This window comes from Cetorhinus maximus, chromosome 2, assembly GCF_964194155.1.
Source record: "Cetorhinus maximus chromosome 2, sCetMax3.hap1.1, whole genome shotgun sequence".
Classification (NCBI taxonomy): Eukaryota; Metazoa; Chordata; class Chondrichthyes; order Lamniformes; family Cetorhinidae; genus Cetorhinus; species Cetorhinus maximus.
Window position 1 is genome coordinate 183,796,134 of NC_135880.1, and position 16,299 is coordinate 183,812,432.

At 44.6% G+C, this 16,299-nt stretch overlaps 1 protein-coding gene across 4 annotated transcripts in view; it reads left to right on the plus strand.

The window, feature by feature from the left end:
• Positions 1-16,051, plus strand: part of LOC144668406 (endophilin-A1-like) — a 172,454-nt gene extending 156,403 nt beyond the window's left edge. For all 4 annotated transcript variants that reach the window (XM_078530427.1, XM_078530445.1, XM_078530435.1 and 1 more), the window contains 5 exons: positions 3,767-3,900; positions 8,626-8,784; positions 11,180-11,283; positions 14,499-14,620; positions 15,322-16,051. In XM_078530427.1, the coding sequence (XP_078386553.1) occupies positions 3,767-3,900; positions 8,626-8,784; positions 11,180-11,283; positions 14,499-14,620; positions 15,322-15,521 (719 nt within the window). In that variant the 3' untranslated portion in view covers positions 15,522-16,051. The remainder of the gene's footprint in view (positions 1-3,766; positions 3,901-8,625; positions 8,785-11,179; positions 11,284-14,498; positions 14,621-15,321) is intronic.
• The last annotated feature ends 248 nt before the right edge of the window (positions 16,052-16,299 follow it).

Sequence of the window (16,299 nt, forward strand, 5' to 3'; positions counted from 1 at the left end):
GACACGAAGCTTGGTGGGAATGAGAGTGGTGAAGAGGATGTTAACATGCTTCAAGGCAATTTAGACAAGTTGAGTGAATGGGCAAATACATGGCAGATGCAGTATAACGTGGATAAGTGTGAAGTTATCCACGTTGATAGGAAAAACAGAATGGCAGAGTATTATTTAAATGGTGATAGATTGGGAAATGTTGATGTACAAAGGGACCTGCGTGTCCTTGTACACCAATCACTGAAAGCAAGCATGCAGGTGCAGCAAGCAGTTACTGAGGCAAATGGTATGTTGGCCTTCATTGCGAGAGGACTTGAGTACAGGAACAAGGATGTCTTACTGCAGCTGTACAGGGTCTTGGTGAGACCACACCTGGAGTATTGTGTGCAGTTTTAGTCTCCTTACCTAAGGAGGGATATACTTGCCATAGAGGGAGTGCAGCAAAGCTTCACCAGACTGATTCCTGGGATGGCAGGATTGTTGTATGAGGAGAGAGTGGGCCGACTAGGTCAATATTCACTGGAGTTCAGAAAAACGAGAGGGGATCTCATTGAAACGTATAAAATTCTGAGAAGGCTGGACAGACAGGATGCAGGGATGATGTTTCCTCTGGCTGGGGGGTGGTGTAGGACAAGGGGTCACAGTCTCAGGATACAAGGTAGATCATTTAGATTGAGATGAGGAGAAATGTCTTCACTCAGAGGGTGGTGAACCTGTGGAATTCTCTGCTACAGAGGCTGTGGAGGCCAAGTCACTGAATATATTTAAGAAGGAAACAGATAGATTTCTAGACTCTAAAGGTGTCAAGGGTAATGGGAAGAGAGCGGGAGTGCGGTGTTGAGATAGAGGACCAGCCATGATCATATTGAATGGCAGAGCAAACGCGAAGGGCCGAATGACCTATTCCTGTTCCTATTTTCTATGTTTGTATGACTCTTTGGTGGGGGGTGGTGGGGTTGGTTGGCTCAGTTTACTGGACAGCCATTTGGATCCAATTGGTGCCAACAGCACAGAGTTCAATCCCTATTTGGGCTGGGGTGGATTTTGGACCAGTGATGATGGTCAGGGCACTGTGGGTTGGACCTGCCTTTGGCAGAGAACTCAAGAAGAAGAAATTACTGCTCGGATAATTTTATTTAGTTCTTTTGCCATTAAAATCATATGAACTATAGTCTGTCTGTGGTGTACAATTTCCAAGGCCCCAAACTCTTCTGATAACCTCCTTCATTAGTGGATTTACCTTTCTCATTCCTGCAGATCTCCCTATGCTATGTGCTGTTCTCTGACCAAGAAGGAGTAAAAAGGTGACATGCTGTCTGACTCCAGTCCAATGCCAGCTGCACATACTGAATGAGAGGAGTTCAGAGCGACTTGCTCGCTGGGTTTCCTTTTCTCCCTCTAGGGAAGCACCTGGTCCCTGCTCATGCGGAGCCCAACAGCAGGGCCGAGATTGGGAACTCACTGTATGCAGAATTATAAGCTCAAACCTTTGTCTTAAAGTTCTGCAGTGTGGCATTAATCTACAAATGCCAGTTAATCAGTAGGTGATTTATTGCCTGAATACCCATATCAAACAGAAGCAATGGCTTAATCCCCCTGCTCTGTCAACCCTATTCCCACTAAACAGCTAACCACCTAACTTCTCTTCCTGGTTCCCATGTTAGCTTATAATGTTAATGGTTTCCTCCTCACATTCATATCTGCCATCATCCTCACTCATCAAAAAACACACCCACCATCCTTGCAATTCCTGCCCCATCTCTAGACTCCCTTTTCTCTCAAGTGCTTGAATGTGTTGTTGCCTTACCTGTGCCCATCTTTCCTGAAACTCCATGTTTGAATCTCTCCAATCAGGTTTCTGCCCCACCACAGTACTGAAATGGCTCTTATCAAAGTCACAAAGGACATCCTATGTGACACTGTCTGTGGTAAACACCTCAACACTTCCCACTGTTGTCCCATGGGTAGGACTGCTCACACTGGGTTCTATTCTTATCTAATCGTAACCAGAGGATCACTTGTAATGGCTTCTCTTCCCACTTTAGCATTGTTACCTCTGGTTTCCCTCCAAGGTGCACCCTTGCCCCCTCCTATTTCTCATCTACATGCTGCCCTTTAGTGACATCATCCAAAAACACAGCATCAGGTTCCACATGTATACTGATGACACCCAGTCCACCTCACCACCAGCTCTCTAGATACCTTCACTGTCTCTAATTTGTGTGATATCCAGGACTGGAGGAGCAGAACAAAACCATTGTCTTCAGTCTGTTCCACACACTCCATTCCCTAGCTACTGACTCCATCCCTCTCCCTGGCAACAGGCTGAAAATAAGCCAGTCTGTTCACAACCCTGGTGTCATACTTGACCCAGAGATGAGTTTCCAACCAGCTATTCGGGCAATCACTAAGACTGCCCATTTTCAACACCATAACCTCGCCTGACCCCAGCCCTGTCTGAGCTCATCTGCTGCTGAAACCCTCATTCAAGAATTTGTTACTTCCAGATTTGACTGTCCCAATTATCTCCTGGCTGGCCTCCCACTTTGCACCCGTCAGAAACCCAGGATCATCCAAAACTCTGCTGCCTGTGTCCTATCTTACATCAAGTTGCCAAGCTCTGGATTTCCCTCCCTAAACCCCTTTGCCTCTCTAGCTTTCTCTCTTTAAAGATGGTCCTTACAACCTCTTGTATAACACGTTGGGATGTTTTACTGCGCTAAAGGCACTATATAAATGCAAAATATTGTTGCTGTTGTTCATAGTTCTTAACATTTGTTTAATTACACATGAACTTCCTTTTAAAACATTGATTATTCCAATTTATAATTTGTCATTACTGCATAATAACAACTATATTTTCTAACAATGCATTTCAGTAAAATGTACACACAAATACAACCTTCATCTGCAAAGGCAGAGTCAGGCTTGATTGTAAATGCAGTCAGTAATGTCGATCCCCTTGCACTAAACATATGAATCCTAGATATTTTCTTGTTGGGAAAGGAGACGAGTGTACTGGGATCATGTCACAAGCTCAGATTTAGGAGCGATTGTAAATTATCAATTGGTCCTCAGTTCCTGTACATGTGATGTGGCATTAACTTGGTTATAAGCTGTTACCAAACTCAGCCGACAATGTGGGATGGGAGGAGAGAGAAAGAGGAGATTCTGAATATCGCTACACCATAATATAACCCACCTTCCTCCTTGTCCTTTTTTCTTTTATTGCTCTGTCATTGCTCTCTCCTTCCATGACTTTTGAGAATATGTTTAATGGAGCTTGCTGTTGAATTATGGACTGTTAGCTGGAATCCAGTGTGTGTGAGAGTTGAATGTTAGAATGGAGCTGATGGTAGTTTAGCACAATCTAATGGTGAATAAAAAAAACATACAATAGCATACAATATTCCACACACATGGATCAGTCAACTCCAACTTGTTTGCGTGTTTGCTTTGCAAATGATCAGAAATATCTATATCTGAACTCAGGAAACTTTTAACCAATCTGCTGTTTATAAATTTTCATCTATTTCCTGGTTATTTGTTTTGTTTTAGAAGCACTGTATCAATATCAATATTCATGTTTTGTTAATGTCTATTTTATTACAATGAATTAATCCTGGGGGGATTTAACTAGATTGGAAAGGCAATTGGTATTTTCATTATGAAGTTTAAAAGCTTTTATGAAAGTAATTTTTCTGATGAAATAGGAATAATAGTGCAGACCATCAAAGCTTACTTATGAAGAATCTATCTCTGAACTGTCTTCCAGGCCAGGCATTGATGGATGCCGGTGAGGCAATGAAACAGCTTGCTGAGGTGAAAGATGCCCTCGATATGGAAGTAAAACAAAACTTCATTGATCCTCTCCAGAACCTTCATGATAAAGACCTGAAAGAAATCCAGGTATTGATATCATTGAAAGCAATGTTTGTGCTTTATTCTGGGGGCAATACATTCACAAAGTTTATAAAATTGCTGAACATTGTAGTGCATCCCAATCACCCCAACCCTCCCTGCTCCCTGTCCCTGCGTCATCCCCCAACACCCCCATCCTCTCACTGCTCTCACTGCCCCTCTCCTCTCCTTCTTGCCTCTCCCCTCCCGTCCCTGCCTCTCCCTCCCCGCCTCCCCCCCCCACCCCCCCCCCCCGCCTCCCCCCCCCCCCCCCCAAAACCGCCTCTCCCCCCTCCCCCCAAAACCGCCTCCCCCCCCCCCCCCCCAAAACCGCCTCTCCCCCCCCCCACCAAAACCGCCTCTCCCCCCTCCACCTATCCACTCCCCTCCTGGCCTCTCCACTCACCTCCCCGCCTCTCCCTACCCGCCTCTCCCCTCCCCGCCTCTCCCCTCCCCTCCCCTCCCTGCCTCTCCCCTCCCGGCCTCTCCCCTCCCGTCCTCTCCCCTCCCCGCCTCTCCCCTCCCCTCCCCACCTCTCCCCTCCCCTCCCCGACTCTCCCCACCCCTCCCTGACTCTCCCCTCCCCGCCTCTCACCGCCCCTTCCCTCCCCGCCTCTCCCCTCCCTGCCTCTCCCCTCCCCGCCTCTCCCCTCCCCGCCTCTCCCCTCCCCTCCCCTCCACGCCTCTCCCCTCCCCTCCCCGCCTCTCCCCCCCCCGCCTCTCCCCCCTCTCCTCCCCGCCTCTCCCCTCCCCGCCTCTCCCCTCCCCGCCTCTCCCCTCCCCTCCTCTCCCCTCCCCTCCCCTCCCCGCCTCTCCCCTCCCGGCCTCTCCCCTCCCCGCCTCTCCCCTCCCCGCCTCTCCCCTCCCCGCCTCTCCCCTCCCCGCCTCTCCCCTCCCCGCCTCTCCCCTCCCCTCCATGCCTCTCCTATCTTACCCTTCACTCTCTTCCCCCACTAATTTGTCCCCAGTGTGAGGAAAGACTGAAGGGAACAATGCCTTAAAGAGATATTGGTTGGGATTTAATGGAATCTGCCAGTGTGGGCTAGGTGGCAGGTGGTCCTGTGTAATTTGGAGGGAGGCTGAGCGACTCATTCCTGCTGACAGGAAACCTGACCCCCCATTTAGTCAGTGGCGGACATGCGCTGATGTGGGGAACCCACCCACTGGCTAATTAGAATCATTATTGAGCCACCTAAAGGTCATTATTCCTGAGCCCACTGGGATTTAGTGGTGACTCAGGGATTCTCCGGAACTCCCACAGGTCTCCGGACCTCTGGAGGGACCCAGCATTGGAAAGGAGGTGTCCACTGAGAGCCAGATCCCCCTGTTCTTGCATCCAATCCCCCTACCCCCTCACCAGTGTTCTGACACAGCAGTTGGTAAAGACTGAGTTGTTTAAATCTCAGAGGGAAACTTGAACAACTGCAATAACTTATATTTTCAATTGGTATGTTTGAGATGCAGCTCTGAATTCAGGAATAAAACCACCAAGCCTCAAGAGGTTTTTAATATAAATTAAACATTTATGAATTTAACAACAAATTAAACACATACACATGTTTACAAATTACTACCATAATAACTTTTAAACAAATCCCCAAATTAATCATTCCCAGGTAAATCTTCACCAAGGCAACAATAACCCATAGACTCAAACAGACACCAGGCAAAGCACATTTGACTGTACAAATTCAAAATGAGGTTCCTTGCAATTTTGTTCCTTTGCAGACACAGGTGTAGGCTCTCAGGCTGGTTAGACCTTAAATGACTCTGACTCACACACACAAACTCCTTTCCCTCTTTATACCCAGCTTCCCCTTTGAATGTAAATTTTCCATGGTATCCTAGGCTTTAGCGCCATATCTTCTAACAATAACATTTCCATCCCGCCAATTTTATTAGTAATATAAACACATTGCTTGGCGTCTCCCAGCTCGGTACAAGATTTTACTCCCACTCTTGAATGCTTTGTTCAACAAATGAAAATGTACCCTTTACCTTCTCCCCTCCTTACTGTTTACCCAGTTAACATATCAAACTACTATACATCAAAGCACCCGCACTAGCTGGCTTTAACCCAATTAGGGGCGGCGATGGTGTAGTGGTATTGTGGCTGGACTAGTAATCCAGAAACCCAGGGTAATGCTCTGGGGACCTGGGTTCCATGGCAGATGGTGGAATTTGAATTCAATAAAAAAAATCTGGAATTAAGAGTCTAATGGTGACCATGAAACCATTGCTAATTGTCATAAAAACTCATCTGGTTCATTAATGTCCCTTAGGGAAGGAAATCTGTCGTCCTTACCTGGTCTGGGCCTACACGTGACTCCAGACCCCTAAATGCCTTCTGAAATGGCTGAGCAAGCCACTCTCATCTCTTCATGACACCCGCAACCCCCTTGCCACAGCCCCAAATCCACCCACACTCACCTGTCTCCAGGGATCCAGCGATGATCCCTGTGAGCATTGCTGGAAGCAGCCGCCACACCCGGTGGCACTGCCAGTACTGGAGAGCTGCCCGCCTCTAATCGGCCGACAGCTCTCGGGGTTGGGCTTCCTGGCCGACTGGGGACCTAATTCTGTGGGAGGCCCAACACTGGCCTGTTAAGTGCCTGCTTGCACTTAAATAACGTCCAGGCGTTCCTTAGAGAGGTGACATAGGTTGGCCACTGGTTCTCCCTCCGGTCTGCTGAATCTGCAACACTTATACAAAATTCTGCCCATTGGGTGTTTGTACCTCACGGCTGGATTTTATTTCAGGCCACATCTGGTTTCTTTTAATGGAATCATGGTTAATGCTTTCGCTGGAGTTAACCAACATGAGGAACCAGAAAGACTAAGAGCAAGAGTCTGGACTTCAGTTTGGTATCCTACAGATTCAGAACAGAAGCGTTAGCTCAGCCCATTCTATCCCATCATCTAACAGCATACCAAATAATCAAACCAAATGTGCAACGTACTTTACTCTGCTAAGTAGGAGGCAAGCCCTTATTTTACATTCATATTTTAGTTGCTCTTAGGATGAGGATAAGTCAAACCCATGGTCATATTCATGTTCCACTCTGTTACAGTTTATATAACTAATTTTGAAAAGCTTCTAAACCACAGAACTATAGGTTAAAGGAGGAGAGAAAGCTCCAAAGATTTTAGAATTTAAATGAGATGCTAAGAGCAGCAGCTACTATTAAGTTAATTTAAGTTAAGACCAGGAAGGTAAGAGTTCTGACTGATGAAGTCCATGTACAGAGCACACACACTGAACTCTGTTGTACATTACTTTTTACCCAGGCGTTAATCCATTTAGAATAAAAAGTCTAATGGCTGCTTAAAAATAGGATAAGGGTTCACCTATGAGTTTCACTGTTTGGAATTTCTACCTGTAAATCTTAATTAATATTGATTTTCTGCATCATAGTTTTGCCTACATGTAATAGTTCATTTTAGTCAGAAGCTAAAAGCCAACACCTAAATTTGCTTAAGTTCCAATAAAAGTGTTAAAACCAAAACAAAATTAACTATTCCATTATCTTAGAAATCCATTCTTGGGTAAAATTTGCCTCTCCTCCCCAATTTTCTAGTTTGCATTAGGTGTGCGCTAGAGATGAACGGGTAACTTTGTTTTGCTGATTTCTGTTCGAGCAGCTCTGCACTCTCATCCAATGGCCTTTGCATTAGTACATCAGTTTTGGATTTCATTCTTTTGTATGGGAAGGAATTAAAATGATCATCTTGCAAGGTGTTGAAGCAGCTAAATCTATGCTCTTGTACAGGAAGGAAAGGCAAGTGATTTTTTAAAATGACAATTTGCATTTATATAGCACCGTTAATATAATAAAACATCCCCAGGTGCTTCATAGGGGTGTTCTCAAACAAAATTTGACACTGAGCCACATAAGGAGATATTAGGACAGGTGACCAAAAGATGGCGAAATAAGTAGGTTTTAAGAAGCATCTTAAAGGAGAAGAGAGAGGCAAAGGGGTATAAGGAGGGTATTCCAAAGTTTATGACCCTGCCTGTGGCGAAACAATTGAAATCAAGAATGCACAGGAGGCCAGCAATAAAGGAGTCCCACAATCTCGGGTTGCAGATTACAGAAATAGAGAGCAGTGAAGCCACGGACAGATTTGAAAACAATGGTGAGAATTTAACAAGTGCCAATGTAGGTCAATGAGCGCCGGGGTGAAAGGTGAATAGAACTTTGTGTGAGCTAGGATACAGTTTTGGATGAGGTCAAGTTTATGGAAGGTGGAAGATGACAGGCTGGCCAGGAGAGCATAATAATAATTAGGTCTAGAGGTAACAAATGCATGGGTGAGGGTTTCAGCATCAGGTTAGCTGTATTTATCCAATTGGAGATGTACCAGCAAAGCCTGCCTGTTGTTTTTGTCGCATTTTTCATTCACCAATTGTCAATTTATATTGCCCCAAAAATGTTTAGTATTTTAATATGTCACCCTTAGAATGAATCAACATTTTCTGCAATAAATTGGCCTCTCAGTCATTAGGGGCTAAATTACTGCTTCAAATATTCCTATCCATTGAGCTAATAAACTGGTTATTGATAACAAGAGGAAGGGCTTCAACAGCAATCCTTCGGTCCCCACTATAAAGTGTATATCTGTGTATAAAGTGTGACCCACAATGGATGTAACAAGTTGTCCCTGGTCTAGATAAACATCTAAGTTACAGCATTCCTCCTTTACTCAGACTGCTGTGCATTCATTTATTGATAGCACCATCTGAAGAAATTGGAGGGACGGCGATTAGATTTTGACTACAAGAAGAAAAGACAAGGGAAGATTCCAGAAGAGGAGATTCGACAGGCTCTGGAGAAGTTTGATGAATCCAAGGAAATTGCAGAATCAAGCATGTTTAACCTGCTGGAAAGTGATGTAAGGACTCTAATTCTGAGCTGCAACGCCAAATGCTATTTTATAGAATTGAGAAAAACATCTTATTCACTCAGGACACTTTCTGGAGATTTTATAGTTAATGTGCTATACTTAGTTTTTTCCCCCAAAGGTGTTTGGTATTTGGTCCCTTCTGCCCCATCCATTTCGCATCTGCTGTCACTCCACGTACCATCACTCCCCTGGGAGAGGTGGCAGATGTACTGTCCCTCCATGAATGCAATTGCCAATGGTGCCTCTTCTCCTGCCAAAAAGAACATGTTTACTTGTGTGTTGTGATTACACAGCCTTGCTGAGATGTGACTGAACTCATCAGGTTGGAGGTTTTCCCTTTGAGCTGAATGTTTGACAGAGTTGGGGTAGATGCCCAAAACCACGGTATTGGACACTATCTTGGCCTGTTGTGACATTCCAATGATTAAAGGAATGCTCATTTACTGGCTCTTGATTTAAAAAAATTCAAGCTTCATCCCACTCTGTCTAGCGAAACTGGTTGAAATCATGTATGTGATGCTTTTGTTTCAACACCTTTCAGGAGTTGAAGTACCACACCCCTGGTGATCTGGATCGCTTAGGTGCTAAATTGGACAGTCTATCTTTTTTGAAACACATTGCATTAATAACCCTCCTTGCAGACCCCAGTAAAATTTTCAGCACCAGTCATTTACATTCATGCAATATATCGACCCAGCAGATGGATCAAACAAACCTTGACCAGAAACAGCTCTGAAGAGAATAATACGGACTTGAAACGTTAACTCTGTTTCTCTCTCCACAGGTACTGCCAGACCGGCTGAGTTTTTCCAGCATTTTCGGTTTTTATTTCTTGACCAGAAGCCTGTGTTTAGGGCAATGATGCGATTCTGAATCTTTTGGTTTTAATTTCAATGAGATGAGACTCTATGCAGCTGTGTTTGAATCTGTGACACCAGCCTGGTATTGTTGTTCTTGATGCTGAATGATTGAGAAAGGCATTGGGAGAAGGGTGTTAAATAATTTGAACCTACACTTGGTGAACATGGTGTGCCATATTCGCTTCGGTGCAGTTGCCACCTTTGAATTGATAAACATTCAGGGGGGTTCGGCGGGAGCGGTGGGGAGGGGGGTGGCGGGAGTGGGGGGGGATGGCGGGAATGGGGGGGGGGGTCGGCGGGTTCAGGGGGGGTCGGTGGGAGTGGGGAGGGTCGGCGAGAGCAGTGGGCGGGAGCAGGCGGGGTTGGCGGGAGCAGGGGGGATCGGTGGGAGCGGGGGGGAGTCGGCGGGAGCAGGCGGGGTTGGCGGGAGCGGGGGGGGTCGGCAGGAGCGGGGGGGTCAGCGGGAGTGGCTGGGTCAGTGGGAGCGGGGCGGGTCGGCGGGAGCAGGGGGGGTCGGCGGGAGCGGGGGGGGTCAGTGGGAGTGTGGGGGGGGTCGGCGGGAGCAGGGAGCAGTCAGTGGGAGCAGGGGGGCTCGGCAGGAGCGGGGGGGTGTCAGTGGGAGTGGGGGGGGTCGGCGGGGGGGTGGTCAGTGGGAGCGGGGGCGGGGGGGTCAGTGGGGGATGGGGAGAGAGAGTCGGGGCCAGCGCTGTTTCACACATGGTGCATCAGAGTGTTTCAATCTGACTGAGTCACGGAGATTGGAGCAGTTTTCAAATAAATAAATAAATGGATTGAAAATTAATTTAAACATGTCCCCTCATGTGGCTGTGTCACATGGGATGGGACATGTTTATATATTTCATAACATTTTAAAATGTATTTAATAAAAGCTTTGGGAAACCTCGTCCTGCTCGTGGATGAAGTTTCCTAAAAAGTGTGAAGTCCGCTTGGGCTTTTCGCCTGCCCAACAACCATAAGGTGGGAAGGGCAGCGTCAACAATGACCTTAATTACTCCCTTAACGGCCTTAATGGGCCGTGTAAATATCGGAGGCAGCGCGGCCGCCGAATGAAGCATCGCGGTGACATAGGGACACACGCCCAACATCATCATGCGTCATTTTATGGCGATGGTGTGTTGGACCCGCTCCCGCACGCTGACTGAAAAATTCAGGCGCTAAAACTGAGGCAAATGGATCTGGAGGCTTTGTGCCATCTGGTGGTTGAAAATGTCACTAACCACGTCTGGCATTGAAAGCAGGGCAAGCTGTGTAGACAGTTACAACAAAGGGCAATTTTAGTCAAATTCATGGAATCAGATTGTTTTGTATCCAGCATATCTTTAATTTCCACTGACCAATGGAAAGCAAGATTGGAAGGGGTGTAAAACGGACAGCTTTTACCAATTTCCAACCCCTCTTCTCACTGTCATGTGTTGTGCTGACTACATGACAAAGGCCACAAGCATAATGGAATGCAATATAAGATAGCAAATGATTTGTTTTTTTCTGTTTAATACTTTTAGATTGAGCAAGTGAGCCAGCTTACAGCGCTGGTACAAGCCCAGCTAGAGTATCACAGACAAGCCGCCCAGATTTACCAGGAACTGTCAGTCCAGTTGGAGCAGCGGTGAGTCTGAAACTAGTGTCTTCAGTTTTTTTAATAAAACAATAAAGAAAATGAACTGAACATCAAATCACTACTCCTGTCTCTTTTCAGTCAGAAGTCCAACCACTAAATACAATTCTGCAACAATGGTTTTAGCAGATTGAACAATTTGGAAATGAGTTTGTTTAGTAGTTTTTCCTAATCTAGTTTCCAGTGTGACAACACAAACAGCTGTAACAATTTCCTTTTGATTGTAGTCACCGTTCACTTGTAAATCTTACACTTTGTCCTATGGAATTGTCTAAAACAGGGATAATGATGCTGTGCAAGTGTCAATGTTTGAAAAGCTGAAGAGTTTCATATCACTAAAATTCCATTGTTCTTCATTTTAATACGGCTCAACGGGTAAACCTACCATTTGGCCGGGCTGTTAACTTGGAAGTTTCATAGAAGCAGAAAGCTTTAAGTCAGATGGAGGAGGAGGTGGGGGAGAAAGAGAAATTCATAGAAACATAGAAACAAAGAGCAGGAGTAGGCCATTCGGCCCTTCAAGCCTGCTCTGTCATTCACTATGATCATGGCTGATCCTCGATCTCAACGCCATATTCCCCTTTCTCTCCATACCCCTTGATACTCCTAATATCCAAAACATTATCAATTTCTTCCTTGAATATACGCAGTGACCCGGCCTCCACAGCTTTCTGTGGTAGAGAATTCCACAGGTTGACCACCCTCTGAGTGAAGAAATTTTTCCTCATCTCAGTCCTAAATGGCCTGCCCCGTATCCTGAGACTGTGGCCCCTGGTTCTAGACTCCCCAACCAGGGGAAACATCCTCCCTGCATCCAGTCTGTCCAGCCCTGTTAGAATTTTACATGTTTCAATCAGATCCCCTCTCATTCTTCTAAACTCTAGTGAATACTGACCCAGTCGAACCAATCTCTCCTCATACGACAGTCCTGCCATCCCTGGTATCAGCCTACTGAACCTTCACTGCACTCCCTCTATGGCAAGTATATCCTTTCTTAGGTAGGGAGACCAAAACTTCACACAATACTCCAGGTGTGGTCTCATTAAAGCCCTGTATAACTGCAGTAAGACATCCCTACTTCTGAACTCAAATCCTCTTGCAATGAAGGCCAACATACCATTTGCCTTCCTAATTCTTATTTCCTTTGTCGGTCTCATTCTACAGCAAGTCTCTTTCCCGTTAGCTGGTCAGGTTGGTTGGCTGGCCTCATGCTGACATATCAGAGCAGGATTGAGTTCCGCTGTCAAGCCACATGAATGGGATTCCAGTTCAAATCAGAATCAATGGGAGGAACTGGGTTGGAGTATGAGCAAGTCAAAATGGCAAATATTGTAAATTAACAGACTCCCATCGATACTGTGCTTTAAGGAGTGAACCAAAATTGAATTTAAAAAGCAACATGAGTAACTTTTGTAAAAGCAAAATTCTGCGGATGCTGGAAATCTAGAACAAAAACAAAAATACCTGGAAAAACTCAGCAGGTCTGACAGCATCTGCGGAGAGGAACACAGTTGACATTTTGAGTCAGAACTAGGGAAATAGAGAAATGAGGTGAAATATAAGCTGGTTGAGGGGGGTGGGATAGGTAAAGCTGGATAGAGGGCAAAGAAGAGATTGCCAAAGATGTCATAGACAAAAGGACAAAGGGGCGTTTACGGTGGTGATATTATCTAAGGAATGTGCTAATGGGGACATTAAGGGTAGCAAGCAGGACAAGCTAGTGGCAGATGGCCCTAGTGGGGGTGGGAAGGGGGGAAGGGATCGAAATGGGCTAAAAGGTGGAGATAAAACAATAGATCGAAATAAGTTTAAAAATAGATGGGAAAAGAAAAATATATTTGTAAAAAAATTATAAATTATTGGGAAAAGGGAGATTGGAAAGGGGGTGGGGATGGAGAAGAGAGTTAATGATCTGAAATTGTTGAACTCAATATTAAGTCCGGAAGGCTGTAGAGTGTCTAGTCGGAAGATGAGATGCTGTTCCTCCAGTTTGCGTTGAAACTTTTGCCTGTTTAGTGGAAGAACATGGTGAATGAATGGACGTTCCACAAGTCATAGTTTGCATTTTGTAGTGTGTGATCAAAGTTAATTGATAAGAGTGTATCTATTTTAGGCCTGGAATCTACCCCAGCCAGAATGGAGATTGAACCCTTTGCTGTTGACACCAATTTGATCCACACTGGCCATCCAGCCCACAGGGTCCGAGTTGCTGTGACAACATACACTTTCACATGCATGTTGGAGTCCGGAGCTATGGATAGCAATGGCAGAGGCTTCAATTTTCTTTCCATCACATTGACCAGGAATCTCTCCCCCTCTTACTGCCTGCCTTTGGCGTGTGTTGGAAGGATTTAGGGGTTGACACTCAATCTGTTTGGCCACGTTATGAATGTACCTTGCTTGACCATCAAGCCTTGGATTGGGACTTGTACCCAGAGCTTATGCCTCAGAGGCAGGACCACTACCCACTGTGCCACAAGACCTCCTTAATACAGTTAAAATAGGCAGTGATAAATATTGAGCAGGGACTGGGGAGGTAAGCGTAATTAAATCTCAGTTAACAGCACCAGTGGCAATATCCACTGATCCACACAGGTTATTGATAATCAAAGGATATATATTTAACATTTTGGATAATGCTCATTAATTTATGAGCTCATTGCCAAGGGGAATGTGAATCTGTTTCATTAAATCATTTGTAAAATATGTGGAAATGCCAATTTTTGCAGGTTCTCTAATTGCACATCCATCCTAATCGAGGGGCTTAACTTGGCCTCTCGAGCCTAGTTTTCCACTGTTTAAGATCTCTCATTGGACATGCAGAAGAGCTAACACTCCAATCAAATTACATTTTTCTTTTAGAAACAAACATAGGCTATTTCTTTTTGTGAAGAGTCTGGTCATTTGAAAAGCAAATTGTATATAGTTCATTTTATTTCATACTGCCTTCTCTTTCCACATAGACTTCCTACAGTCAGGAGGCCAACATGATATCAACCACATCTCCATTGTCAGCTCTGTATCTAGCTTGAATATCAGTCCAGGAGTCTGTTACTTGAACTACTGAACATTGTTTAAAGTGAGCTCCAATACTTTCTAATAATTTGCATCCTGATAGGCAAAGGGCCTATCCACAATGGATCAATGGATCTGTCCATTAACTTCCACTCCCTTGACACATAACTGACAGCATTTTTCTTTTGCAGAATGAAAGAGGCGGCTGCTTGTCCTCGAAGGGAATATAAACCGAAACCCCGTTTGACTTATGAGTTTGCAGATGATAACCAACAGAATGGTGGAGTGACTCACAGTGGGCAGAAGACACCAGGTAAAAATTAACTGTCTTCCTCTCCGCAAATGCTGTCAGACCTGCTGAGTTTTTCCAGGTATTTTTATTTTTGTTTTGGATTTCCAGCATCCGCAGTTTTTTGCTTTTGTTTTTGCTTTTAAAATATTACATCCGTTTGGCGCTAAACGACTGTCTGACCAACTATTTATCTTCATATCAATAATTAAAAGAATAGACAAGTCGTTCTGCTTCTCACAAGTGTGACTGTCCCAAAACATGCAGCACTGACTCTTAATGTGCCAAGGATCAAACCTCACCATGGTGATTAATAGGTCATCAATTAATATGAATGGATGTGTTCTAACCGCGTGGATGCAAGCTCATTTCCCCACTCTGCTCATTTCCCAATCTGAGCCAAGATGAGTAGAGTTTGGTTCCTTTTTCTGGCAGAGTGCGTTTCCTTTCAGATCTACTTGATAACTTGTTTATTTTTCTATTGCTGGGGGCTGGAAGGCCTTAAGTTAAGCAAGAAGTCTTGTAACTTAACTCAGATGACGTCATAGTGCCATTGCTATCTGCTTTTAATCCCGCCTCATTCCAACTACAGCAAACACTCGCAACTTTCATTTTCCGAGGGCTAAGCCCCATGTTTTAAGATGATTGTAAGTTTTATTCCCCTGGTAACCAATTAATAAATCGTGTAAAAGTTTCTGCTTTTAACAACTGTTTCTAAAATGCAGGCACGCCATTGGACCAGCCATGCTGCAGAGCTGTGTATGACTTTGAACCAGAGAATGAAGGAGAATTGGGATTCAAGGAGGGAGATGTCATCACGCTTACCAATCAAATCGATGACAACTGGTATGAAGGGATGCTCCACGGGCAGTCAGGATTTTTTCCCATCAACTATGTTCAAGTTTTAGTCCCGTTACCACACTAGACTGACTGCTGTGACCCAATTTCTTGTTAGATTTGTGCGACAGATGAAGGTGGTTCAGTTTGTGAGGTTGTCTGATGCAGTGACACTGTTTATCAACAAACTCCATCGGTGTAAAGTCTTCAGTTTACATGTATTATAGTCCTTAACTGTTGCACTCAGTTGCATCCATAGTAAATGTAGGCAGAATTGTTGCTGATTCCATCCTCAGTGCGAACTAGAAGATGTCATCATGCTAGGCAACACACAACCAAGTTGTGGGTATAATCCGTGAAAGCTTTTCTCCTGTTTTCCAGTCTGTTTTGTCCAAGTGGATAGTGCTGCATCTAGCTTATCTTATTTTTGTAACAGTCATAAAGCTGTACAGCTTGATTCTTGAGAATATATTTATCTAAAGTAAAAAAAAGAGAGAATATATGTGTTATATGAATTGTTTTTCTCCTACCTGTGCTGGATCCAAGAATATGAAGTGTAAAAAATTGTAATGCTTAATGTGGTGAATTCCAGTATATTAAAAATGTTCAGTAAAGTCATTTGTACGTGTGGACTATTTTTCCAAAAAACAATTGTCTCATATTTCATAACTGATATTCTAATCGTTCAGCTAATTGAAATGTAATAAAACTGTTACCACTCTCCAGCTCAGCAGATTACACAATTAGACTTCTGCTTCCTGTCTTCTCTCACAGGTTCCTATACATATACACCCCTGTCATTTCCTTTAGGAGAAAGTTTCTGACGTCAGCAAATAGAAAGTATCTCAAAAAAGTTAAACAGGTTC